The 26,298-nt window shown below is 41.8% G+C and overlaps 1 protein-coding gene across 2 annotated transcripts in view; it reads right to left on the reverse strand.

Moving 5' to 3' along the window:
* The window catches only part of LOC144683467 (striatin-interacting protein 1 homolog), a 119,103-nt gene that overhangs the window by 87,913 nt on the left and 4,892 nt on the right, over positions 1 to 26,298 (reverse strand). For both annotated transcript variants that reach the window (XM_078546514.1, XM_078546515.1), the window contains exons 2-6: positions 23,417 to 23,486; positions 22,180 to 22,254; positions 10,920 to 11,054; positions 2,371 to 2,491; positions 885 to 953 (exon numbers count right to left, since the gene is read on the reverse strand). In XM_078546514.1, the coding sequence (XP_078402640.1) occupies positions 885 to 953; positions 2,371 to 2,491; positions 10,920 to 11,054; positions 22,180 to 22,254; positions 23,417 to 23,486 (470 nt within the window). The remainder of the gene's footprint in view (positions 1 to 884; positions 954 to 2,370; positions 2,492 to 10,919; positions 11,055 to 22,179; positions 22,255 to 23,416; positions 23,487 to 26,298) is intronic.

The raw sequence follows: 26,298 nt of genomic DNA on the forward strand, positions 1-26,298 counted from the left end.
GCTGCAATTTTCATGCCCTGACAACATTCTTGTAAATCTCCTCTACACTCTCCCCAGAGAAATTATGTCCTTCCTATAATGTGGTGACCAGAACTGTGTACAAAATTCCAGCTGTGGCCTAACCAGCATTTTATACAGTTCCATCATTACATCCCAGCTTTTGTATTCAATACCTAGCCGAATAAAGGAAAGCGTTCCATATGCTTTCTTGACCACCTTGTCCACCTGCCCTGCCACCTTCAAGGACCTGTGCACATGCACTCCAAGATCACTTACTTCCTCAACCCCTCTCAATAATTTCCCAATTATTGAGTATTCCCTTGCTTTGTTTGCCCTCCCCAAATGCATTACCTTGCACTTTTCCAGAATGAATTCCATTTGCCACATTTGATAAAAGCGAAACACTGCAGATGCTAGAAATCTGAAACAAAAACATAAAATGCTGGAAAAACTCAGCAGGACTGAGAGCATCTGTGGAGACAGACACAGAGTTAACGTTTCAAGTCCGTATGACTCTTCTTCAGAGCGGAAGTCATACGGACTCGAAACATTAACTCTGTCTCTCTCTCCACAAATGCTGTCGGACATGCTCAGTTTTTCCAGCATTTTCTGTTTTTGTTTGGCCTCATTTGATGCTTCATTTAGTATATCCCTCTTCTGATGCTTAATTTAGTATGTAAGAAATTTAGAACTGATGCGAAAAAGGTCTTCATATAAAGGTAACATGGAGAGTGGAGTTTGAATAGGATAAAGATATAAAAACCTTGTAATCATTGAAGAAACTGTGGCATGCCCAAATGGAAGGGCTGGTGGGCCTTTCTAAATCAGTGAAATACAATGGGCCAAATGCTTTTCTCATCTATGTCTATTTTGTTGTGACTTACCTTAGATCTGTACTGTCAGCCAAAGAGATTGCGGGCTTCCTCACTGCATTACTACATGCAGCACTGTTGCTGGAAGGTAACACGATAGGGTCAATAATGTGAACTCAACAGACTTTACAGAGAAATAAATATCCCCTAGTATATTAATTAAATAAAAATAAATCACTTAGTAAATCTGAAACAATTAACCAGAAGTTCTCAGTTATCTTAAAGCGTCACTGAAATACGCATATTAACAGCAGTCAGGAGGAACAGACCAGTGGATTCACAAAGCTCTGTGCAAACACTGAATTGCAACTTCCCAGATGGCCAAGTAGTTAGAAATGCCATATAAAGCTGGATCATATACAACAAATAGTCTCAAGGTCAATCCCCAAATTTTGGGTCTTAGCAGCAGCTGCAGCACAAAAGTTAGCTTCAGCCAAGATTCCAACCAGAACACTTTCCATGATGGTAAATTTGCTATGTAGTTTTTAGGTCAAGCACATTTCCATGATAGCTGCTATATGACATCCTTATATCGTTATTAATGCTTTTAGTTGCCAATTTTGTTTTTAACCCTTTATACATTGAAATACATTTCATTCATTCACAACTCCACGTTTGTATCTTTTGCTGATAAAACTATTGTAACTCAAGTAACAAATTATATTCCCTGACTGCGACTGTGTTCATCTTCCCTCCTTGACCTCTTTGCCACCTTTGACAAAGTTGACTACACCATCCTCCTCCAACACCACTCTCCTGTCGCCTCGTTCAGATCACGCTCATTTGATTCCACTCTGAGCTATTCAAACATAGTCAAGGAATATCTAGCAATGGCTTCTCCCCCAACCCCTACACAATTACCTCTCATGTCCCCCAAGGATCCCCCCTCTTCATCATCTGCCTGCTCCCCGCTGGTAACGTTTAAAGTCATGGGTCAGGTATCCCATGTGCGTGCCGATGACAATCAATATGTCAATAGCATCAAAGCAACATTTTTTCTTATTATTTCTCAGAGAACTTAGATTTATACAGCATAAGAGCACATTCTGCTCATTGTGCCTATGACAGGGCATTGGGGTGGCCACATCTCAAATAGTGCGCTATTTTGGTCTCCTTATTTAAGAAAGGATATAAATGTGTTGGAGACAGTTCAGAGGAGGTTTACTAGATTGATACCTGGAATGAGCGAGTTGTCTTATGAGGAAAGGTTAGGCAGAATGGTCTTGTTTAGAAGAGTGACAGGTGACTTGATGGAAGCATATAAGATGGAAGGCCGGGGTGGGTCTTTCTAAATTAACAAAATACAATGGGCCAAATGCTTTTCCCTGCTGTTTCCCCACAGCCTGTCTTTAGCAAATCAAAAACAGTATCAAAATGCTGCTCGAAACCCAATGAGGCAGCCAGGAAACATTGCACTTCATTGTGTCTCAAACTTCTACTGTAAACAACCATGAACCCCTAGTGCCTGCATGATTATTCCTGAAAAGTCTGCACTCACTCAATCTCCATGCTGAGTAGCTCCACCAATGCAGTGAAGGTGCCAACTTCAAGCAGCAGAAATATATTATATCTCATCCACTGCTGGACCTCTTCCTCGGAGTTACATTCACCAAACGTACCTGCAAGCCAACAAAAAGGATCACAATCAGCTTGCTTCAATATTATGCTACTCAAGCACACACCGACCTGCACCTAGATAGCAATTTAATACAGAAAATGCCCCAAGCACTTCAGATGATGCTAAGGGGTTTGGGTGGTGGGGGAATGTTTGCAACACAAATAGATAAAAGGAATAAAAGATTGGTTGCCAAGCCATGATAAGAGGTTGAGGAGTGGTGGCTGAATGGCTGGCCAAGAGGAGGCAGTGCTGTAGTAGTCATGCCACTGGACTAGTAACCTAGGGGCCCAGGCTAATGCTCTGGGGACATGGGTTCAATGCCATCACACAGCTGGTGGAATTTAAATTCAATTAACAGATCTAGAATTAAAATCCAGTCACCATGAAACCATTGTTGATTGCTGTAAAAATTTATGTATTCATGTGGTTCACTAACACCTTTTTAAGGAAGGAAACCTGGTGTCCTTACCTCGCCTGGCCTACACGCAACTCCAAACTCTCAGCAATGTGGTTGACTCTTAAGTGCCTTCTGAAATGGTCTAGCAAGCAACTTAGTTGTATCAAAATCTCAAAAGGAATGACACCAGAAGATCATCCGGCATCGACCTAAGCACCGGAAATGACAACAGCAAAACCAGCCCTGTCGACCCTGCAAAGTCCTCCTTACTGACATCTGGGGGCTTGTGCCAAAATTGGGAGAGCTCTTAGCACTTCCTGGACATGTGAAGGAGTTCCACACGGCACAGGAATTGCAGGCAATGGGTCTCAGCTATTCCATTATTTTGCTTAAAAGGCTATCTAATTCCATACTTTCTACATATATAAAACATGCATGCGAGTGATGTCATACACATACTTTGGTTCACTATCCCTTATGATGACCAGGTGAGAAGGGTTGAACTGGCTCCCCTCTATTCAACGTTCTCGATTGGTCACAACAAAGGTTTAAGTTTCTTTTTCACGAGGATATGTCTTTTCTAAATCAGAATGTATTTAACCATTTAAGCTACGAGAAATAAGGAGCCAAATAAGGTTTTCTTGAGTCAAAGAGCAAATTTATTCATCATTAAACCCAAGAAAAATAATAAAAATGCAATGTCAAGCCACACACACACACACACACACACACACACACACAAGTGGAGTTAAGAGTCCATTAAAAAAGGCAAAAGAATATACGGTTAAGTGTCCTTTGATTTCCTTGAGGTATAGATTTAAAAAGCTGCAGCCGATTTAGGTTAGCTGGTTTCTTGGATGCAGTCAGGTGTAGAAGATGCTGTAATTATTACAAGATCTCGATTCACTGGTAGGTTTCTGATGGAGTTGGCTTCTTGAACCGGGCAATACACTTGTTCCATAAGAGGGAGAGGGAAAGAGAACAGCCTTCAGCCTGTTTCTTCTGAAGACTTTCTTGACACCGCCTGAGTCACTTGCAATCTCTCTCAAGTGGCTGGGCAGCCTTGCCTTGAAAGGCTTCACCCACTGTATACTTCAGAGAGGTTTTGAGTGCATCTGCCTGTGGCAGCCATTGTTTCAATATCCAGTAGTTTGCACTTTAAATATCTCTTCCTTAGATAGTTACGAGTTTTGATGGGTGTCTGGAATATAGAAAATGTCTCTCTCTTCACACTCCCCTTAGAGTGATGCTTTCGTTTCTCATCTTCACCTTCAAATGTGGTCTTGCATTTTTAAGCAGTTTGCTCTCAGTTCAAATTGCAAAATTTCCAGGCAGGTAAAAGCTGAAAAATCATTATTTCAAAAATAAGGGGGCATAGCCTCGTGACACCCTTAACTTCTATCGCTCATGTATAAAGTGTTTTTATTTAATGCATTCATTTAATATTAGATTCCTATCAAAAGACTTGCATTTCTATACCACCTTTCACAACTTCAGGGCATCCCAAAGCACATTACAACCAATGAAGCAGTTTTTGAAATGTGGTCGCTGTTGTAATATAGGAATTGGGACAGCAAATTTGTGCACAGCAAGTTCCCAAAAACAGCAAAGTCACATTGGCCAGATAACTTTGTTTCCCCCAAATGATGTTGAATTGAGACATAAATATTGGCTTGTATTCCCTTGAGTATAAAAGATTAAGGGATGATCTGATTGAGATGATTAAAGGAGCTAATAGGGAAACTATTTCCTCTGGGGAAGCAGAATCTATAACAAGATGACATAACCTTAAGATTATAGCCAGGTTGTTCAGGAATGATGCCAGAAGCACTTTTTCACACGAAGGGCAGAGGAAATCTGAATCATTCTCCCTCAAAAAGCAGCTGAGGTTGGGGGTCAATTGAAAATTTGAAATCTCCTTGAAAAAGGACATTGAAAGATTTTTGTTGTCAAGGGTATTAAGGGTTACGGAACCAAAGTGAGTTAGGATACAGATCAACCATGATCCAACTGCATGGCAGAACAGGTTTGAGGGTCTAAATAACCTAATTTGATTCCAATGTTTTAATGATCTCGATCTTCAGTAAAGTAATGGAAGGGGTCATCAATAGTGCTATCAAGCGGCACTTGTTTAGCAATAAACCTGCTCACTGGCACCCAGTTTGGGTTCCGCCAAGGCCACTCAGCTCCTGACCTCATTATAGTCTTGGTTCAAACATGGACAAAAGAGCTGAACTCCCGAGGTGAGGTGAGACATCAAGGCAGCATTTGACCGAGTATGGCATCAAGGAGCCCTGACAAAGCTGGAGTCAATGGGAATGGGGAGACTCTCCACTAGTTTAATCATACAAAGCACAAAGGAAGATGGTTGCGGTTGTTGGAGATCAGTCATCTCAGCTCCAGGACATCACAACAGGAGCCCCTCAAGGTAGTATCCTCAGCCCAACCATCTTCAGCTGCTTCATCAATGACCTTCCTTTCATCATAAAGTTAGAAGGGGGGATGCTCGCTGATGATTGTACGATGTTTAGCATCATTCGTGACTCCTCAGATACTGCAGCAGCCCATGTTCATATGCAGCAAGACCTGGACAATATCCAGGCTTGGGTTGACAAGTGGCAAGTAACATTCGTGCCATACAAGTGTCAGGCAATGACCATCTCTAACAAGAGAGAATCTAACCATCGACCCTTGATGTTCATGGCATTACCATCACTAAATCCCCCACTATCAACATCCTGGGCATTACCATTGGCCAGAAACTGAACTGGACTAGTCATAAAAATACTGTGGCCACAAGAGCAGGTCAGAGGCTAGGAATCCTGCGACGAGTAACCCACCTCCTGACTCCCCAAAGCCTGTCCACCATCTACAAGGCACAAGTCAGGAGTGTGATGGAATACTCCCCACCTGCCTGAATGAATGCAGCTCCCATAATATTCAAGAAGCTTGACACCATCCAGGGCAAAGCAGCCCATTTGATTGGCACTACATCCACAAACATTCTCTCCCTACACCACCGACGCACAGTAACAGCAGTGTGTACCATCTACAAGATGCACTGCAGGAATTCAACAAGGCTCCTTACACAACATCTTCTAAACCCACGACCACTACCATCTAGAAGGACAAGGGCAGCAAATAGATGGGAACACCACCACCTGGATGTTCCCCTCCAAGTTACTCCTCCTAACTTGGAAATATGTCACCGTTCCTTCACTGTCGCTGGGTCAAAATCCTGGAACTCCCTTCCTAATAGCATTGTGGGTGTACCTACACTACATGGACTGCAGCAGTTCAAGAAGGCAGCTCACTGCTATCTTCTCAAGAGCAACTAGGGATGGGCAATAAATGCTGGCCCAGCCAGCAAAGCCCACATCCCATGAATGAACAAAAAAGAGGGTTAACAAGAAGTCTCAAATTCAAATAATAAAAGGGCCAGAGGGGAAATTAGGAAAACTAATTTTTATACAGAGACTTATAACCTGCAATGTTCTGTTTCAAAGGGTGGCGAAAACAGATTCTAAGAAGTGCTCATAAAGAAATTGCATAAATATTTAAAAAGAAAAAGTATGCAGGTCCACAGAGAAAGAACTGCAGAATGGTACCAGTTGGATAGCTCTTTCAAAGCACTGGCAGAGCCATGTCAGGCCAAATGATTTCCTTTTGTGCCTTTGATTCCAGTCTATCTGGCCCAGCTCCGTTCTTGCCCCATTGAAGTCCGGTCTGTGCCAGTTGATTATTCTTACTCTGGGTTGACCAATATCCTTTTGCTCTGTCATCCTAAACCTTAATATACAATGATCACTGTCCCCTGACTGTTCCCCTACTGTCACTTGATATATTTGACCCACCTCATTCTCAAGAACCAGGTCTATCAGTGCCTCTTTTCTTGTTGGACTGGACACATACTGTAGGAAATTCTCCTGAACACGATTCAGGGATTTTTGTCCCTCACTGCCCCTTACACTACCACTATCCCAGTCTATATACAGGTAATTAAAGTCCCCCATTATAACTACTCTACAATGTTTACACCTCTTTGTAGTTTCCTTGCAGATTTGTTCCTCTATATCCTTCCCACTCGCTGGTGGTCTATATATTACACCGAGCAATGTAATTGCACCCTTCTTGTTCCTTAGCTCTAGTCAAATCGATTCTGTCCTTGAATCCTCTGACACATCCTCGTTCTCCAGTACTGCAATACTTCTAACCAAAAACACTACCCCTCCTCCTTTCTTCACTTTCCTATCTTTTCTGAACACTTTGTAACCAGGAATATTTAGCACCATTTCTGCCCTTCCTTAAGGTCTCCGTTATCGCCACTACATCATTATCCCACAAGGCAATCTGTGCCTGTAACTCCCAATTTTATTAACTATACTCCGTGCATTCACATACATGCAGTGCAACCCTGAACTAGTCTTCATTTCTTGCTCCTTTACCCCGACTCCATCTATTAACTTACTATTCTCTATTTTAGTGCTATCTGCCTCTCCCAACATTCCATTCACCCTGGTATTACTTTCTAAAATTGCCCTCTGGTTCTCACACCCCTGCTGAGTTAGTTGAAACCCTCCCCAACAGCACTAGCAAAACAACCCGCAAGGAACTCAGTCCCAGCTCTGTTCAGGTGCAACCCGTCCAGCTTGTACAGGTGCCATCTCTCCCAGAGCCAGTCCCAGTGTCCCAGGAATCTACAGCCCTCTCTCCTGCACCATCTTTCCAGCCACACATTCATCTGTTTTATCCTTCTATTTCTGTACTCAGTTGCACGTGGCACTAGGAGTAATCCAGAGATTATGACTTTAGAGGTCCTGCTTGCTAATTTTCTACCGAGTGAACTGTGAACAGCTCAATCAAAATAAAGGTGTATTCTTTGGCTTGCAAAGATTTCAACCAAAAATATGTGCTACAGCAAGTGATGTTTACATATACAATATAACTGAGGAACCCTGAATTAGAAAGCCTATGACAAGGTCCCACATGGGAGACTTATAAAGAAGGCAAATGCACATGGGATACAGGGTAATTTGATGAGGTGGATTCAAAATTGGATTAGTTGTAGGAGACAGAGGGTGATGACAGAAGGCTGCTTTAGTGACTGGAAGCCAGTGTCCAGTGGCGTACCACAGGAATCTGTGCTTGGCCCCCTATTATTCGTCATTTATATAAATGACACAGATGACTATGTGGGGTGGAGGATTAGTAAGTTTGCGGATGACACAAAGGTTGGCCGGGTGGTTAACAGTGAGGTTGAGTGTCTTGGGCTACAGGAAGATATAGACGGGATGGTCAAATGGGCAATTAAGTGGCAAATAGAATTTAACCCTGAAAAGTGTGAGGTGCTACACTTTGGAAGGAGTAATTTGACAAGGAAGTATTCAATGAACGGCATGACACTAGGAAGTTCTGAGGAACAAAGAGACCTTGGCGTGTGTGTCCATAGATCTCTGAAGGCGGAGGGGCATGTTAGTGCGGTGGTGAAAAAGGCATATGGGACACTTGCCTTTATCAATCGAGGCATAGGTTACAAAAGTAGTGAGGTCATGTTGGAGTTGTATAGAACCTTGGTGAGGCCACAGCTGGAGTACTGTGTGCAGTTCTGGTCGCCACATTATAGGAAGGATGTGATTGCACTGGAGGGGGTGCAGAGGAGATTCACCAGGATGTTTCCTGGGATGAAAAATTTAAGTTATGAAGCGAGGTTGGATAGGCTTGGGTTGTTTTTGTTGGAGCACAGAAGGCTGAGGGGCGACCTGATCAAGGTGTACAAGATTATGAGGGGCATGGACAGGGTGGATAGGGAGCAGCTGTTCCCCTTAGTTGAAGGGTCAGTCACGAGGGGACATAAGTTCAAGGTGAGGGGCAGGAGGTTTAGGGCGGATGTGAGGAAAAACATTTTTACCCAGAGGGTGGTGACGGTCTGGAATACGCTGCCTGGGAGGGTGTGGAGGCGGGTTGCCTCACATTCTTTAAAAAGTACCTGGATAAGCAATTGGTACGTCATAACATTCAAGGCTATGGGCCAAGTGCTGGTAAATGGGATTAGGTAGGTAGGTCAGGTGTTTCTCGTGTCGGTGCAGACTCGATGGGCTGAAGGGCCTCTTCTGCACTCTGTGAACAGAATGATCGGTTCATGTTAATGGTTAAGAGGAGCGATTTGAGTGTATGTACAAAGTTATTAGATTTTAAGCAAGAGTGTGCATTTTGGGTGTGATGTCTACAACCTGAAATAGAAGAGAATTTTATGGCAGTATGTACTGTACAGTGGGGAAGGCAGCAGAAATAACAGTGAATAAAGAGCAAGGATCAGAAACATTAATAATATTTATGGTTCAATTTACAGTGAATGGAAAAGCCAACGTCCAGGACTGCAACTAAATTAAAAAGACAAGGCAAATCAGCAAGTAGTAATGGCGCTCATTAGTAGCTGGCACTTGGGTACTCAAATCTCTAAAATTGGCAAGGCAGGTTAATAAGGTCATAACAAAGCAAGCACAGTACTGGGGTTCCTTTCCAGAGGGATGGGATGGAAAGATACAAAAACTATGTTAAACTTTAATCAAACCTTGGTTGAACCACATATTACAAAAGGACATAGAGGTAGTAGAGAGGGTTAAAAATAAAAATTCACAAGAAATCTTCAGAACTGAGAAGTTATGCCTATCAGGAAAAATTGAACAGGTTTCTCATCTCTTTTCTCCAGAAAGAGAGAAGGCTGAGGATGACCAAATACAAGTCATTACAATTAGAATCTATTAGATAACCATTGATTAATTCAATAAGGAGAAACTTGCTTATATAGAGTGCAGCAAGAATGTGTAAATCACAACCATATGGAGTGACTGAGGTGATGATCATAGATATATTTAAAGGGAAACTGGATGAACAGAAGAAAAGAAGGAATAAGAGGTTATGCTGATGGAGTTAGATGAAGACAAGAGCTCGTGAAGCACAAAACTGCCATACCCCAGTCAGGTTGAATGGTCTGTTTCTGCAAAGTACATGTGATGTGATTCTCTATTAAATTTTGTATTTTTGGAAGGTTGAAGGCAAGGAACTTCACACCTGCCCCCTCTGGATTCAAGACAGCTAAGGTGGAGGCCATAGCAGAGGCAATGTTTGAGTGGGAGAGAGTGAGGATACTGACTGAGGACAAAGGCATCATGGGCAAACCATTACTTGAATAGTAAATCACAGACTAGACAGTGAGACGTTTGAAAGTACAGAGAATTTGTTTCTGGGGATGACAAAGGAGATGGGGATGAAAGGAAGAAAGGGATAGAGAAGCTATGTTGAAATGATTACAACTTATATTTATATTGTGCCTTTCACATAATAAAACGCCCCAAAGCAGTTTAAGGTCAAGGGATGATCATGAAAATAGGTACGAGTGCTTTAAAATCAAGAGGTGAGACATTAGTCACATTCAAAGACAAGCAGAAAGAGGTTGGAAAACATGTCAATGAGCTTGACTTGGTCAATGCTGAGTTCACATCGCAGTGTGTACAACTCATGGCCACAATGTTGAATTTTTCCCTACTCTAACACTTGAGGTAAGCAAGTTTGCAATACAAAAATGTATTAAAAAAGGAGTGAAACACCACTGCTCTGCCACCCAGAAACACTCCATTAACACCATCAAGTTACAGAGGCAGTGGGTCAGATGATCCAGTGGGATGGACTCCAGCTGTTCACCTCGAAGATTTGGTTTCAAATTCAGTTGTGACTGATAAAGTGAGATTAATCTGCAAAAGTCTGAATCCCATCCCAAGGTGACAAGGATCCATATCGAGTGCCCTACTGCAGAAATTAACTGGCTGTTGTAGAAAATGAAAAAAAATGTCACATTGCTGCTGTATGGGATACTAAGGTTAGGGCGAGCATAAGTTTATTTTGTATCTTGTGCTGTACTCCATCTGACAGCATATACTTTCTGACACTGGTTGCTCTAATTGGAACATTTTTCACCTTGTTGAAGCAAAAATCAGTAATGTTCAGCTAAATATCATCTTCAACTAGATGTTACCTTGTGCCATATAAAGTATAGCACGAGCCACTTTCAGTCTTTTCTCCCGGGCAGTTACCTCCAGGCCATCCAGCAATCTCATGGCATGGGTCTGGTGCTCTGAGATATCCACTTCGGTCCATTTCTTGTCTTTCACTGCATAGCAAATTATTAGCATGTATTGGTTATATATACTATAGGCATGAATCACACTTCAGGACACATTTAAAAAATTGTCACAAAGATGTAATTATAAAATCACAGATTTTTAAGGATAACTGTTTTAAAGGTGCATTTTTGCTTCCAAACCTGTAACTTGAGTTCAAAAGCTCTTTTCAAATTGGAGGTACGACAGGCAACCTGGCACCTTTCTATATTTGTTCATACCTGGCCAGGCTCTTTTCTTGAGAACTGATCACAGAGTCATTAAAATGCAAGGCTCCTCCAGGGCATCCATTGAATCTTTTCTTCTTCTTAGGCAGCCTCTCGGGGTCGAGGATAACTTGCTTCCACACTAAAATGAGTTCTCAAGGTGACTGAAGAGTCCAATGCGTGACTAACAGTCTGTCACAGGTGGAGCAGACGGTGGTAAGGGGAACGGGTGAGTGGGGTGCGCTGTCGGGGCTTGGCTTCATCTAGCCCTTGGACATGAGACTTGGTGTTCAGCTCCTTCCCAGATGCTTTCCCTCCACTTTGGGCAGTCTTGGGCCAGGGATATATATATTTTTTTAATAGTGTGAAGACAGAATCACAGAATTGTTACAAAGCAGGAGGAGGCCATTTGGCTCAACACGTCTGCATCACCTCTCCGAATGACAATTTCACCTGGTGCCATTCTCCTACCTTCTCCTGGAACCCTGCAGATTGTTTTTTTTTTCAAATAATCATCTAATTCTCTCTTGAATGCCTCAACTGAACCTGCCTCCACCACACTAAGGCAGTGCATCCCAGGCCCTAACCACTTACTGCGTGAAAAGAAAGTCTCATGCCACTTTAGCTTCTTTTGCCAATTATTTTAAATCTGTGCCCTCCCGTTCTCAATCCTTTCACAAGTGGGAACAATTTCTCCCTATCTACTCTGTCCAGGCCCCTCATGATTTTAAATGCCTCTATTAAATCTCATTTCAGCTTTCTTATCTCCAAGGAAACAAGTCCCAAATTCTCCAATCTATCTTCAAAACTGAAGCTTCTCATCCCTAGAATCATTCTCGTCAACCTCTTCTGCACTCTCTCCAATGCCTTCACATTCTTCCTAAAATGCAGCACCCAGATCTGTACACAATACTCCAGCTGGGGTCTAACTAGCGTCTTATATAAGTTCAAATAACCTCCTTGCTCTTGTACTCTATGCCCCTATTAATAAAGCCTAGGATACTGTGTGCTTTTATTAACTGCTCTCTCAACCTGTCTTGTCACCTTTAATGACTTTTGCACATATACACCCAGGTCCCTTTGCTCCTCCACCGCACTTTGGAGTAGCACCTTTTATTTTATACTGTCTCTCCATATCCTTCCTACCAAAATGTATCACCTCACATTTCTCCACATTGAACTTCATCTACCACCTATTCGCCCATTCCGCCAGCTTGTCTGTGTCCTTTTGTAGTTCTGCACTGCCCTCTTCACAGTTTACAATGCTTCAAAGTTTTATATCATCCATAAATTTTGAAATTGCTCCCTGTACACCAAGGTCTAGATCGTTAATATATATCAGGAAAAGCAAGAGTGCCAATACCAACCCCTGGGGAATGCCATTACAAACCTTCCTCCAGCCCCAAAAACATCCATTAACCACTAGTCTCTATTTCCTGTCACTCAGCCAATTTTGTACCTATGCTGCTGCTGTCCCCTTTATTTCATGAGCTATAACTTCTCACAAGTCTGTTGTTTTTTGGCACTATATCAAATGCCTTTTGGAAGTCCTTGTACACCACATCAACTGCACTGTCCTCATCAGCCCTTTCTGTTACCCCTTCAAAAAAACTCCAGCAAGTTAGTAAAACACAATTTTCCTTTAAGAAATCCATGCCGGCTCTCCTAAATTAACCTGCATTTGTCCATGTGACTATTAATTCTGCCCTGAATTATAGTTTCTAGAAGTTTCCCCACCACCCAAGTTAAACTGACTTGACTGTAGTTGCTGGGCTTATCCTCACACCTCTCTTGAACAAGGGCATAATGCTTACATTCTCCAGTCCTCTGGCACCAGCCCCATGTCTGATGTAATGAACTCTGATACTTACCTTGAGTTTAGATCAGGAGTTCGGAGTTCAGGAACTCTAGTTTCCAGAGGGCCTCAGGACTTCTGCACGTGCGCTAGCCGGGAACTGGCTGCACATGCACAGTTTGTTGATCTCACACAGGAAAGGGGCCGCACACGTGCAGTTAGTAGTTTTTATGCTCTTTAGGCTGGGAACCAGCACTGAGCACATGTGCGGAAGAAAAATGAAACAACGCGAAACTGCAGGTAAGATGTCCTGAAGAGGAGTGTCACTGTAGAGGTGTCACAGGGGGCAGGACACAGGGAAAAGGTCCCAAACAAGGGAGTGGGACAGAAAGCAGTCCTAGAAGACAGTCCCAGGTAAAAGGCAAGGGCAGAGATTAGAAACAGGTCCTGTTTAGTAAAGTTGTGAGAAAGGGGAAAAGAAATAGCCTCCAAATTAATAAGAGCATGCTGCCGGGAGCAGACGAAGTCTAGTGGGCTTGAGAGAAGCCCTGAAGTTCCAAGAGGGCAGTGAAGGTTGGTGACTCCGTGTTGCGAGCCATAAGGGGAAAGGTACCCTTTTGAAGGAGTGGTGTTCTGCTTGGCACGGCCGAAAATCTGAAAGCATGCTTAGAAGGTGAAGCTCGAGTGTATGCGGAGATCCAGAGGAAAGGAATCTCACAAGGCAAGATTGAAATGCTGGAGATGGATTCTTGTTGAAGCTGTTCAAGTTGGAGAGACTTTGAGAGAAAAATTTAAAGGTGAGTTCTTCGAACGTGGAGATAGGAATCCCTCATAAGAAAGACAGTTTCAGAGGCTGCAGTTCTGCCGAAGGGCCATGGAGGCTCGAAACGTTGACTGATTTCTTCTCCGCCGATGCTGCCAGACTTGCTGAGTTTTTCCAGGTAATTCTGTTTTTGTTTTGTTTCAGAGGGAATGGCTGGCTCACAGTGTAACAAGCATCTGGCTGGGTTGTTGAGAAATCCACAGAATCTGCTTTGGTCGCATATGTCATTTACTTTGGAGTGTGGTGGGTCTGACCACAGTTTGGCAGTTGGTTCACATGCACTGCATCCTTACCCTGAATATTAGAGTATAAGATAGATATGGTAAATTGTTTTATCTTTCTGAATTTGTATGTGGCTGTAAAGAGATTGCTGGGTGAAGGAATAGTGATAATTTCAATCATTTTCTTGTGTCTGTAGAGATCTTTCCAACCTTTTTGTCTGGTGTAATATAGTTCATTTTTCTTGTTTAATAAATGTTTTATTCTGTGTTAAAAGTTCATCAGCAGAACCTACCAAGCCAGGTTTCACTCAGAGATCTGGCTTGTCCAGTTTTAACACCAGCTGGGATCGTGACAAAGTGAGGGTTTGTCCGGGATCATAGCAAGGTGGAGTCTCTTACGGGATCAAACATCCTTAAATTTAAGTGAGATCTATGAATCCTTAAAGAAACAAGTATGTGGAGAAACTAGGCATAGGAACAGGATTTGCTGTGAAGCATATTACAGTGGCTGGAATTCAAAAATGGCTTTGACTGTTGCCAAGACTTTTCTGGGAGTAAAAGATGTAACTGTAGATTATCTGAAATCCTTAAATAGTCTACACTAAGAGAGCTAGCAGATAAATTGAAGGTAGAAAGAAAAGCAGGATTTTGTAAGAATTATATGATTAAAGTAAATACCCAGCATTTAGAATTACAAGAAGAGAAAACTGAAATTGGTGTCTCACAGCTAGCTAGCTAAAGTACAGCTATGAAAGAAAGGCAGATAGAAAGAGATGAGAGAAAAACAGAAGCTTGAACTTGAAAAAGAAAAAGAACTGAAAATCCTTGAACTGGAGGAAAAAGAGAAAGAGCAATGAAAAAAACTCGAATTAGAAAGAAAGGAGAAAAGAGAAGGAAAATGAAAGAGCAAAAGAAATGCGAAAGCTTGAGCTTGAGAGAGAAAAGCTTAGAATAAAGGAAGAAAGGGGAGGTAGTGGTTCTGAGGATGATTCTGATTCTACTGAGAATTTTAATTTAACTAAAAACGTTCATTTAGCGCCTAAGTTTACAGAGGATAGAGTTGAAAGATATTTCACCTCATATGAAAATATAGCTATGAAGTTGAAGCGGATAAAAGATGCTTGGACCTTACTGCTACAAAGTGCCCTGACAGTTGTATTTATGGATCAGAAGAACAATCTACAGACGATGAAGAGGTTAAAAGGGCAATACTCAATGCTTATGAGCTTGCCCCTGAAGCTTATCAATTAAAGGTTAGGACCATAACGAAAAAGCCAAATCAGACATTTGTTGAATTTGCTAAAGAAAAAGAAATGCCGTGGGGTCAGTGGTTTCAATTAATGAAATTAGGAAAAGATTTTGAGAATGGGAAGGAAATTATGATTATGGAAGAATTCCAAAATAGCATTTCAGTAACCATTAAGGTTTATTTAGATGAGCGTCAAGAAACAAAGATCCAAGAAGCAGCAGTTTTAGCTAATGCCTTTATCTCACACAGATAGTTCCCCTTGTGGGGAAATGGACATATGAAATTAGGAAGGAAACTGGGGGATTAGAAAATCTAGGGATGGAAAAGATACTAGTTCTAGGGAACAAATAGAAAGAAACCAAAATAATGAAGGAGATAGAACCTGCAAGTGATGTAAAGAAAACAGTATGCTTCCATTGCAATAAATCTGGACATACTAAACTAATTGCCGGAAATTAATTGGGAGACCTATTGCAGGCCTAGTAATGCATAAGGAATCCTCAGAAAAGGCTGCACCAGGAAAGGAAATGGTATGAAAACCACTGGAATGGTGAAACACGCTCCCTCAAAAACTACTAGAAAGGGGGATGTGGCTCAGCATAGTCCAGAGAATTCTTCCTGCTAGAGTCAGGCTGCGAAAGGTTCTGAATGTTTTGTCTCGAAAGGAGAAGTTATCCCTTACCCCTCCAACAAAATAAGTAAACAAAATTAAAATTTTGAGCGGCACAGGGGCAGTTCAGTCATTGTTGGTAGCTGATGATGCAATATGTTCCAAATAGTCTGATGAAGGAAAAGGTATTAATAGGAGATTTTATGGAGTTTATAAACCCATTCCTTTGTGTAAAGTCAATTTACGAAGTGGCTTCGTAAATGGAATTGTTACAGTGGGAATTGTTCCGAGGTTACCTATTGAAGGGGTAGGTTTTACTCTGGGTAATGATTTGGCTAGCATAGACAGTAACATGGCAATGGCTGTACTGCAGCAAGCATTTGATCATGCTGATCTTAAACTCCAAAAAATGACTGTGGCCAAAAATGAGAAGCTTGCTGCCGATAGCAAGCAATTGAAGGGAAACCCGATCAGTGTAGAGAAGCAACTGTCATGCATGAAAGATGAGTTTGCTAATGAAAAACGAGCATCGATGAGAATAATTGAGCATCACTCACTGGAAGTAGAATACTTGAATCAGGACTTGAAATGTCTGAATGATAAACTTGTAGAAACAAATTTAACAAAGATAGATCTTCAGTTAAAATCTGGTGAACTTCAAACATCTGTTGTCTCTATGAAAGTCTCTATCATGAAAAACACCTTGAAGAGGAAAAAGAATTGCTAGTGAATCAGAACAGTTAGCTGAATGTAGAATTAAAAACCAAGACTAATGAACTGTTAGAACTTCATCATGAAAAGAGCAATGAGATTATTAAAGTTCAATGCAATCTAGGGAATATGAAAGATGAGATGTATGGTCTGGAAGGGTCAATGACCAGAGACACTGAACTACAAATGCTTGCCAGCGTTGACAATGCATACAAGCAGCCAGAATCCAGGCAGTGGACAGTTGGCAAAAGATCATTTAAAAGCTGCAGTGGAGTGGAATGATATAGTGTGTGAATTATGTAAAAGAGTTGAAGTATTGGAGCGAAACATAAACTCCAGAGTGGGGAAGTGGTTGATATTGCTCAAAGAGAATTAGGTAAGACCCATTTGAAATGGGATCAGGAGAAACTACAAGATCTTAAAATGTTCAAGATCAAGGATATAAAATCATTGTGTGAACATAAAAAACACCTCAATAACATCCTTGAAATGGCCAAAAGAGATTTTGATCAGAGGAGAAATGAGTTGTTAACACACAATGATGCCACGTTGACCTTATCCGGAACTGAGAATTTACCACGTTTGAGGTCGGAAAATGTGAATGATGATGGAATTACACCTACAGCTAACGAAAAGGATGTTGATTGGCCTGTGAACTAAAATTCTTTGCCGAGTTAAAGACTGGGAATGAGAAGAAAAAGAAATGTAAAGGTTGAGTTATGACCATCCTGTGATGTTTAAATTCCGCTAATCCTACTTGTTGTAGGTTTAGACTTTTGTTTTGGTTAAACCTTTGTAATTGTATAATATGGCATATAGTAATGGAACAAAATGGAAAGTTTATCTGTATCATATCTAACAGGTTACTTGCTAGAAGTTTATCACGTTACATTCTTGTGAAGAAATGTCACATCACTGTAAAGGAACCTTCACTGTATTGAAGCTTTCTTTCTTCTGAGGGGATAGGTGCAACTCCAATGCTAATCTTGAGTTCAGATTGGGAGTTCGGAAACACGGCTCTTCAACTTCAACCCTTCACTCCAGACAAACACTTAAACTGCAAGCTATGGGCCTGTGACAACATCGTAAGGGATTGAACTGAATTTCATCTTTATAAGCAGATTTTATCCTTATCGGCATCTAATTAGTAACTTTGTTACTTTTTACTTAAGTAACAGCAGTAGTTTTGTAATAAATGAACCTTTACCTTAAAGACTAAAGCTTTGCTGCTGCTTTTTTAAAATTGAATCACATGTAAATTGAAAGGGGGCTATATACGCTATGCACAAATTCTTAGCTACAGATCATTTTAAGGAAATGCCTTGTGGTTGTGACAAAATGTATTCCTGAAAATGTATTACAAGACCTTTACAATTTAAGGAGCTATATAATGCAACTAAGTCAGTCACCTGAAACCTGACATTTTACCTCCATTTTGGCAAAAGCAGAAATAGCCACATAACGAACAAGTTTAACTGTGAATTGCAGAAATTTAGAAAATGCATTTGCAGGGGTGCAGAATCCTGGCACTTTAACAACTCGTTACCCATAAAATGGATTACAATCTTAGCTGTCCAGTGAGACAGGGCCAGCAGAGACTACATGATTTCCATTAAAAAAGAGCAACAAAAATTGAGTGGAGTTATCTTGGAGCCCATAGGCAATAATCAGGATACCAAGTGCAGCACAGAAGGACCCACTGGCAGGGAGACACAGGGCTCAACTTTTTAGGGTAAACTTCCTTCATGTTTGCCCCAAAGATCAAGAAAGCAACTAGCCTGCACTGAAAACTCTGCATAATGCTGTTTTGCGCAGCAACTAGGAAGTGAACTAGAGCAGCAGCTTGCACTGTACTTTCACCAAATTTACACAGTAGACAGGATAGTCACTGATTATCTATTTTTGAGAAATATCATACAATATAACATTTTAAGAAGTTTTGACTCATACATGAACCAGCTTACCTCTTTAATGCACTCTTGTGCTAAATAATAGGGTTTAATCATTGGTATGATGTCATTCAACTTTTTTAATTAGTGAAGTTCAGTATAATGTCACAAGAAAAAAATGAGAATCAAGTAACAGAAATTGTGTGTACAAAGTATAAAATCAAAATGAGAGCGTTATAAGCATTAAGGACAGATATGATATAATGGTTTATGTATAGCAGGACTGCGAACTTAATATTTGTGATTAAAACATTCAGAAAAGTTAACAGGACTCGAAAACATGATTAGAACTATTTATTCATATGGAAGGTAAATGCAAACGTACAGACTGGCCAGATTGAGAAGCCAACTCTCAAGTCGAAACTTCTAGCACTTCTTGATTCTATGACAGCAATAGGATGCAAGGTGAGAGGGTTGTCCAAAAATAACTGAGTAAATTGGCCTATATTGTCTGGAATTTAGAAGAGAGGTGATCTCATTGAAACATACGCGATTCTGAAGGGGCTTAACAGGGTAGACACTGAGTTGTTTTCCCTGGCTGGGAAGCTTGAACATAGAGACACAGCCTCAGAGTAAGGGCTGATTATTTAGGGCTGAGATGAGAAGAAACTTATTCAGAGTTGTAAATCTTCCACCCCAGAGGAATTCTCTACCCAGAAGGTTGTGAATCCTCCATCACTGAGTATATTTAAGGCTGGGAAAAACAGATTTTTGACCTCTCAGAGAATTAAGGGATGTGAGGAAGAGCGCGAAAGTGGGGTTGAGGCAGAAGATCAGCCATGATCATACTGAAGGTGAAGCAGGTTCAAGGGACCATGTGGCCTACTACTGCTCCCATTTCTTACACAAGGATGTTGCAAAATAATGTTGCCCAATAGAACATCCCTCACTAACCACACATGGGCTATGGCAACACCATATTAATTATATAGATTAACTTACACACAATAAAAGTTACATATTAGTTAAATGCAAATCATATGCATATTTATTTCAATCATTCATCACCAGTATGTCTCTTTCAAAGTTTGGAATTCTGGCAGCTTAGATGTTTTTATTTTTTGCAATGGTTGTGAATGAGATCTTAACTTCAGAATAATTGTTGATGCATGTTTTCTTAACTTGAAGGTTGTTTCTAGTGGGGTTCCGCAGGGTTCTGTACTTGGTCTCCTGCTTTATGTGGTACATATTAACGATTTAGACATATATGTAAGGGGGTTGATCAAGAAGTTTACAAATGGCAAAAATTGGCCGTTTGGTTGATAGCGAGATGGATAGCTGTAGTCTGCAGGAAGATATCAACGGACTGGTCAGGTGGGTAGAAAAGCAGCAAATGGAATTCAACTGATAAGTATGAGGTGATACATTTGGGGAGGTCAAACAAAGCAAAGGATTGCACAATATATGGATGGATACTGAGAGGTGTAAAGGAAGTGAGGGACCTTGGAGTGAATGTCCACAAACCCCTGAAGGTAGAACAGATTAATAAGGTAGCTAAGGTGGCATATGGAACCCTTTCAGTTATTAGCCGACACATAGAATATAAGAGCAGGGAGGTTATGCTGGAACAATATAAAACATTAGTTTTGCCACAACTTGAGTATTGTGTGCAGTTCTGCTCACCTCATTACAGAAAGAATGTAATTACATTAGAGAGGGTACAGAGGAGGTTTACGAGGATATTTCCAGGACTGGAAAATTGCAGCTATGAGGAAAGATTGGATAGGTTGGGGTTGTTTTCCTTGGAACAGAGCAGGCTGAGGGGAGATTTGATTGAGATGCACAAAATTGTGAAGGGCCTAGAAAGAGTGGATGGGAAAGGCCCATTTACTTTAGCAGAGAGGTAAGTGGCTAGGGGACATAGGTTTAAAGTCAATGGTAGAAAGATTAGGGGGGAGACGAGAGAAAAATCTTTCACCCACAAGGTTGTGGGGGTCTGGAACTCTCTGTCTGAAAGGGAGTAAAGCAGAAACCCTCAACTCATTTAAAAGGTGTCTGGATACACACTTCAAATGCTGTAACCTGCATGGTTACAGACCAAATGCTGGAAAGTAGATTAGGCTGGATGGCTCATTTCTCAGCCGGCTCAAGCACAATGGGCCAAGTGGCCTCTTTCTGTGCCGTAAACTAGGATTCTATGATTGCTGAGAATAAAGACTTTCATAACGAAGCCTGCCAGGCTTCTTGCTCTTCCTTGCTCCTGCACCCGTCCCGTCCCCGCCGCACTCTCCCTCACAAATCCCGGTCCACCACTCCCCCACATCCACAAATTGCAATTGGATGTTGCTTGCATTTGCCCTGTTGGAACTATTCATTATTGGCTGATCTTGCTTTCCTCTAGAGTCCTGGAGCAGTTATTCAATTGTGCATGCTGATCAGGACAGGTACCCTATCCAGGCAGTGTTGCTGATGTCTCCTGGAGCTAAATCCTGTATTTGAACCCAAAGCTCGGTGTTTTTAAAGAAGTGGCCAAACCATGAACAGTTGGTCGGTTGAAAAGGAATTCTGGAAAGCTGCATCATCGGGACTGTTGTTAGCCAAGGGAGAGAAGGTTCATAAGTGTGCCTGGCCGATAATCGGACCCATGAAACTCGAAGGTGAAAGCTGTTGTCGAATAGGACGCCTGACCTACCCTGCATTAATAAAGAACAGCATATTGTGGAGCTGTGTAGCTACATAATGCTTCATGTCTCTGGAAAATGATGTCAGTGCTTGTGGTTGTGTAAAATGTATCTTTGCTGTATGGACTATTTAAAGTGAAATTTACCTTTTTATTGGAAGTATCATTTGCCTATTAATTCATGTTTAATTTGCGTTGGCTCAGATTTGTGTTAAAATTACAAAAGTGAAATATTTTTGGTAATTTCTTCATTTAGGGACATTCAGTAAATTTGGTTTGCCTGTTCCCTGTAGAGGACAAAACACTCCAGCATTGAACCTTGGTGAACGCCACTGTCTACCATCCTCCAGTCTGGGAAACAACCATTTACTATGACACTGTTTTCTGTCCTTAAGCCATTTTTTCTACAAGCTGACAGTGACCCTCCTATTCCAAGAGTCTCAATTTTGGTAATCATGCCTTTTAAGTGACGTTAACTATTGCAAGTTAGGCTAGGATAAAAAGTAATACACAAGACCAAAGATGGAAATGCTTTTTAGAATGTGTCAGAAGGTTTCTTGTCCAACGAGGAAAGAACTTTCATTTGATTTTGTTCAGAGAAATGAAGTGAGGAAAATATATAATAAAAGATCAGTTCTGGACTAGAATAAGGCAAAGTACAGGGATCTGGTCTGAATTCACAAGACAAGTCTACAAATAAGTTGATAGACAAGCATTGGGAAATAATCATATATGAAATGGAAAGAGTGCAAAATATTTTCAAAGGAAGGTAAAAAAAGAGATAGATCAAAGACTAGAATTTGTGTCAAAATCATTAAAAGATAATTAGGATTCGACACAGCACCAAAGGTGAGATTTGAGATAAGGTTCACCATCAATTTATATAGGCATTGCTTGTATTTGTATTTAACATCAAAAGCAACTTTATTACCATGAGTCTTGAATTCTTCTTCAAAGCATTTCCTGTTCAGGTGAAGCTCAGGACCCTCTGTGTAGCTATAAAGTTCTATCAATACATAATAAGAGTATTAGGAGTGAAAAACCAAGAATGGACATTGTAACACAGATGTAATCAATGGTAAAACAGCACTACCCAGAAAGAAGTACGTGCATCTCATCAGCATTTGGGGAGAAAGGCTGGATTATCTCTTTTCTGTAGCCACGTAGCCCACTCCACTACGGTTGACAGACCCTCGCCTGAGGCTATCATATTACTCGTACTTCCTCCCTCATCAATTCAACTCCCACCCAGAATGATTACACAAGGACAAGAGGAATCTTTCACATCTCCAGCCTCTACATTCCTAAGGCCATCCTCCACCATTTCTGCTACCGCCAACTGAATCCCACAAAACACATCTTACCCACTCCTCTTCCTCTTATCTGCCACTAGATGGATCTTCCCCTTACTATTTGTAGCTTTCCAAAGGTCCAAAGGAGAAATTCACTGTGACACCCTCCATCACATCCAACTCTAATACCTGTGCAAGTGGAGTGTAACACCTGCCTTTCACCTCCTTACATACTACCCAAACTCTCCTTCCTGGTGACAAGGCAATATACTTGATAAACTAATACACTGTGATTGCTGCTCACAGTACAGATTCCTCTACACTGGAGCAAGGTTGGTTATCACTTTGTTGAGCACTTGCACTCTGTCTGCAAGTCTGACTTCTAGGCCACTTGCTAGTTTTAACTCTCCATCCCATTCCCACCCTGACCTTACTGTTGCAGCAAAACTCAATGCAAGTTCAAGGAACAGCACCTTATTTTACTACTTAACACTGCAGTTCTTTGGTCTTAATATTGACTTACTTCAGATCTTGAAACTATGATTTTAATGGAAATATTATGTACATGTGAAAGAAATCTGAACATCTTGGTAGATAATAAATGGAAGTTATTGCAACAAAGAATGTTGGCAGTGAACAGTTGCAGGATCTATTAGTCTATTTGACAGGAGGGTGGAAAACACCCCCAATTCTGATTGTGCCAGAAGGCTGATGCACTGGTGGCAGGAGGGGATTGAGGATTGGCAGTGTACTGGGTGGCTCACACAATACTCTGCCTTTTCATCCATCACTATCCTGGTCATTAACATCCCACATTGTTTTCTCAGTCTGAAAAGTGTTCTGTGGTTTTAGAGGTCTTTCACTTCCTCTGCTTACCTGAAAATTCTGCCGCCCATTTATCACTATCGGAATATTCAAATTCCAAATCAGGTGATTCTGAGAAACCCTGTGCGGGGTTGGGGGGGTGGGAGAAAATAAAAAGAAATCTGATTAAATAAACAGGAGAGACAGAAAATCAGCAGATATTGCACAATCTTATAATAAAAAACAGAACTGAAGCTATTAGGTTGACAGGTACCATTCCTCTAAACTTAAAATACAATATCATACATGCATGAATAACAAAAAGAATAGAAAATGCAAGAAACACAGTCAGGTTTGGTCAGGAAAAAACAAAGTTGTGAGATGGTGACAGATGTCACAGATGGGAGCAATGAAGTGGATGTGCCTTATTTTCTAATCCCGCCATGGCCTCACACCCCCCCTGCCCCCCCCCCCCCCCCCCTCAACTACCTGTGAAACCTCGTCCTGTCCTACAACAGTCCAAGGTCTCTCCACTTCTTAAATCTGGTCCCTTGCCAATCCCTGATTTTAATAATTTCATAATCATAGAATAGTTACAGCACAGGAGGCAGCCACTCGGCCCCATCGTTTGTGCCTGCTCTCCTTAACAGCAACTGACTTTATGCCATTCTGTCATCTTTCCCCCGTAGCTTGCAAACTTCTCCTCTTCAGGTGATGATCAAATTCTCTTTTGAAAGCCAAGATTGAATCTGCCTCCAACACAGTCTGAGGCAATGCATTCCAGATTCTAACCACTCGCTGTGTAAAAAAATTTCATCACTATTGCTTTTTTTGTCCATCAGCTTAAATTGGTGCCCTCTGGTTCTTGACCCTTCCACCAATTGGAACAGTTTCTCCCCAATTACTCTGTCCAGATCCCTCATGATTTTGAATACCTGTATCAAATCTTCCGTCAATCTTCCATTCTCCAAGGGAAACAGTACCAACTTCTCCAATGGAGAGTGCAGGAGGGCAGATCAGGAGCAGCACTAGGCATACTTAAAAATTAGTTATCAACCTGGTGAAGCTATAACACAGGACTACTTGCATGCCAAACAGCATAAGCAGCAAGTGATAGACAGAGCTATGCGGTCCCACAACCAAAGGATCAGACCAAAGCTATGCAGTCCTGCCACATCCAGTCATAAATGGCGGTGGACAATTAAACAACTCACTGGAGGGAAGGCTCCAAAAACATCCCCAGTCCTCAATGATGGGGGAAGCCCAGCACAACAGTGCAAAAGATAAGGCTGAAGCATTTGCTACAATTTTCAGCCAGTAGATGATCCATCTCAGCCTCTTTCGGAGGTCCCCAGCATCACAGATGCCAGTCTTCAGCCAATTTGATTCACTCCACGCGATATGAAGAAACAGCTGAAGGCACTGGATACTGCAAAGGCTATGGGCCCTGACAATATTCCGGCTAAAGTACTGAAAACTTATGCTCCAGAACTTGCCACACCCCCTGCTAAGCTGTTTCAATACAGCTACAACACTGGCAACTACCTGGCTATGTGGAAAATTGCCCATGTATGTCCTGTACACAAACAGCAAGACAAACCTAACCCAGCCAATTACCGCCTCATCAGTCTACTCTCGATCATTAGTAAAGTAATGGAAGGGGTCATCAACTGTGCTATCAAGTAGCACTTGCTCAGCAATAACCTGCTTACTGATGACCAGTTTGGGTTTCACCAGGGCCACTCAGCTCCTGACCGCATTACAGCCTTGGTTCAAGCATGCACAAAAGAGCTGAACTCCCGAGGTGAGGTAAGAGTGACTACCCTTGACATCATGAGCACATTTGACTGAGTGTGGCATCAACAAGCACGAGCAAAACTGGAGTCAATGGGAATCAGGGGGAAAACTCTCTGCAGGTTGAAATCATGCCTAGCACAAAGGAAGGTAGTTGTAGTTGTTGGAAGTCAGCCATCTCAGCTCCAGGACATCACTGCAAGAGTCACTCAGGGTAGTGTCCTCGGCCCAACCATCTTCAGCTGCTTCATCAATTACCTTCTTCCCATCATAAGGTCAGAAGTGGGGATGTTCACTGGTAATTGCATAATGATCAGCACCATTCGCGACTCCTCAGATACTGAAGTAGTCCATGTCCAAATGCAGCAAGACTTGGACAATATCCAGACTTGGGCTGACAAGTGGCAAGCAACATTCGCGCCACACAAGTGCCAGGCAATGATCACTTCTACCAAGAAAGAATCTAACCATCGCTCCTTGATGTTCAATGGCATTACCATCACTGAATCCTCCATTATCAACATCCTGAGGGTTATCATTGACCAGAAACTGAATTGGACTTGCGATATAAATACTGTGGCTACAAGTGCAGGTCAGAGGCTAGGAATCCTGCGATGGGTAACCACCTCCTGACTCCCCAGAGCCTGTCCACCATCTACAAGGCACAGGTCAGGAGTGTGATGGGATACTCCCCACTTGCCTGGATGAGTGCAGCTCCCACAACACTCAAGAAGCTTGACACCATCCGGGACAAAGCAGCCCACTTAATTGACACCACATCCACAAACAAACATTTACTCCCTCCGTCACTGACGCACATTAGCAGCAGTGTGTACCATCTACAAGATGCACTGCAGGAATTCAACAAGGCTCCTTAGACAGCACCTTCCAAACCCATGACCGCTGCCATCTAGAACGACAAGGGCAGCAGATAGATGGGAACACCACCACCTGGAAGTTCCCCTCCAAGTCACTCACCATCCTGACTTGGAAATATATCACCATTCCTTCACTGTCGCTGTGTCAAAATCCTGGAACTCCCTTCCTAACAGCACTGTGGGTGTACCTACACCACATGGACTGCAGCGGTTCAAGGCAGCTCACATCACCTTCTCAAGAGCAACTAGGGGTGGGCAATAAAAGTTGGCTCAGCCAGCGAA

This window comes from Cetorhinus maximus, chromosome 8, assembly GCF_964194155.1.
Source record: "Cetorhinus maximus chromosome 8, sCetMax3.hap1.1, whole genome shotgun sequence".
NCBI classification, from domain to species: domain Eukaryota; kingdom Metazoa; phylum Chordata; class Chondrichthyes; order Lamniformes; family Cetorhinidae; genus Cetorhinus; species Cetorhinus maximus.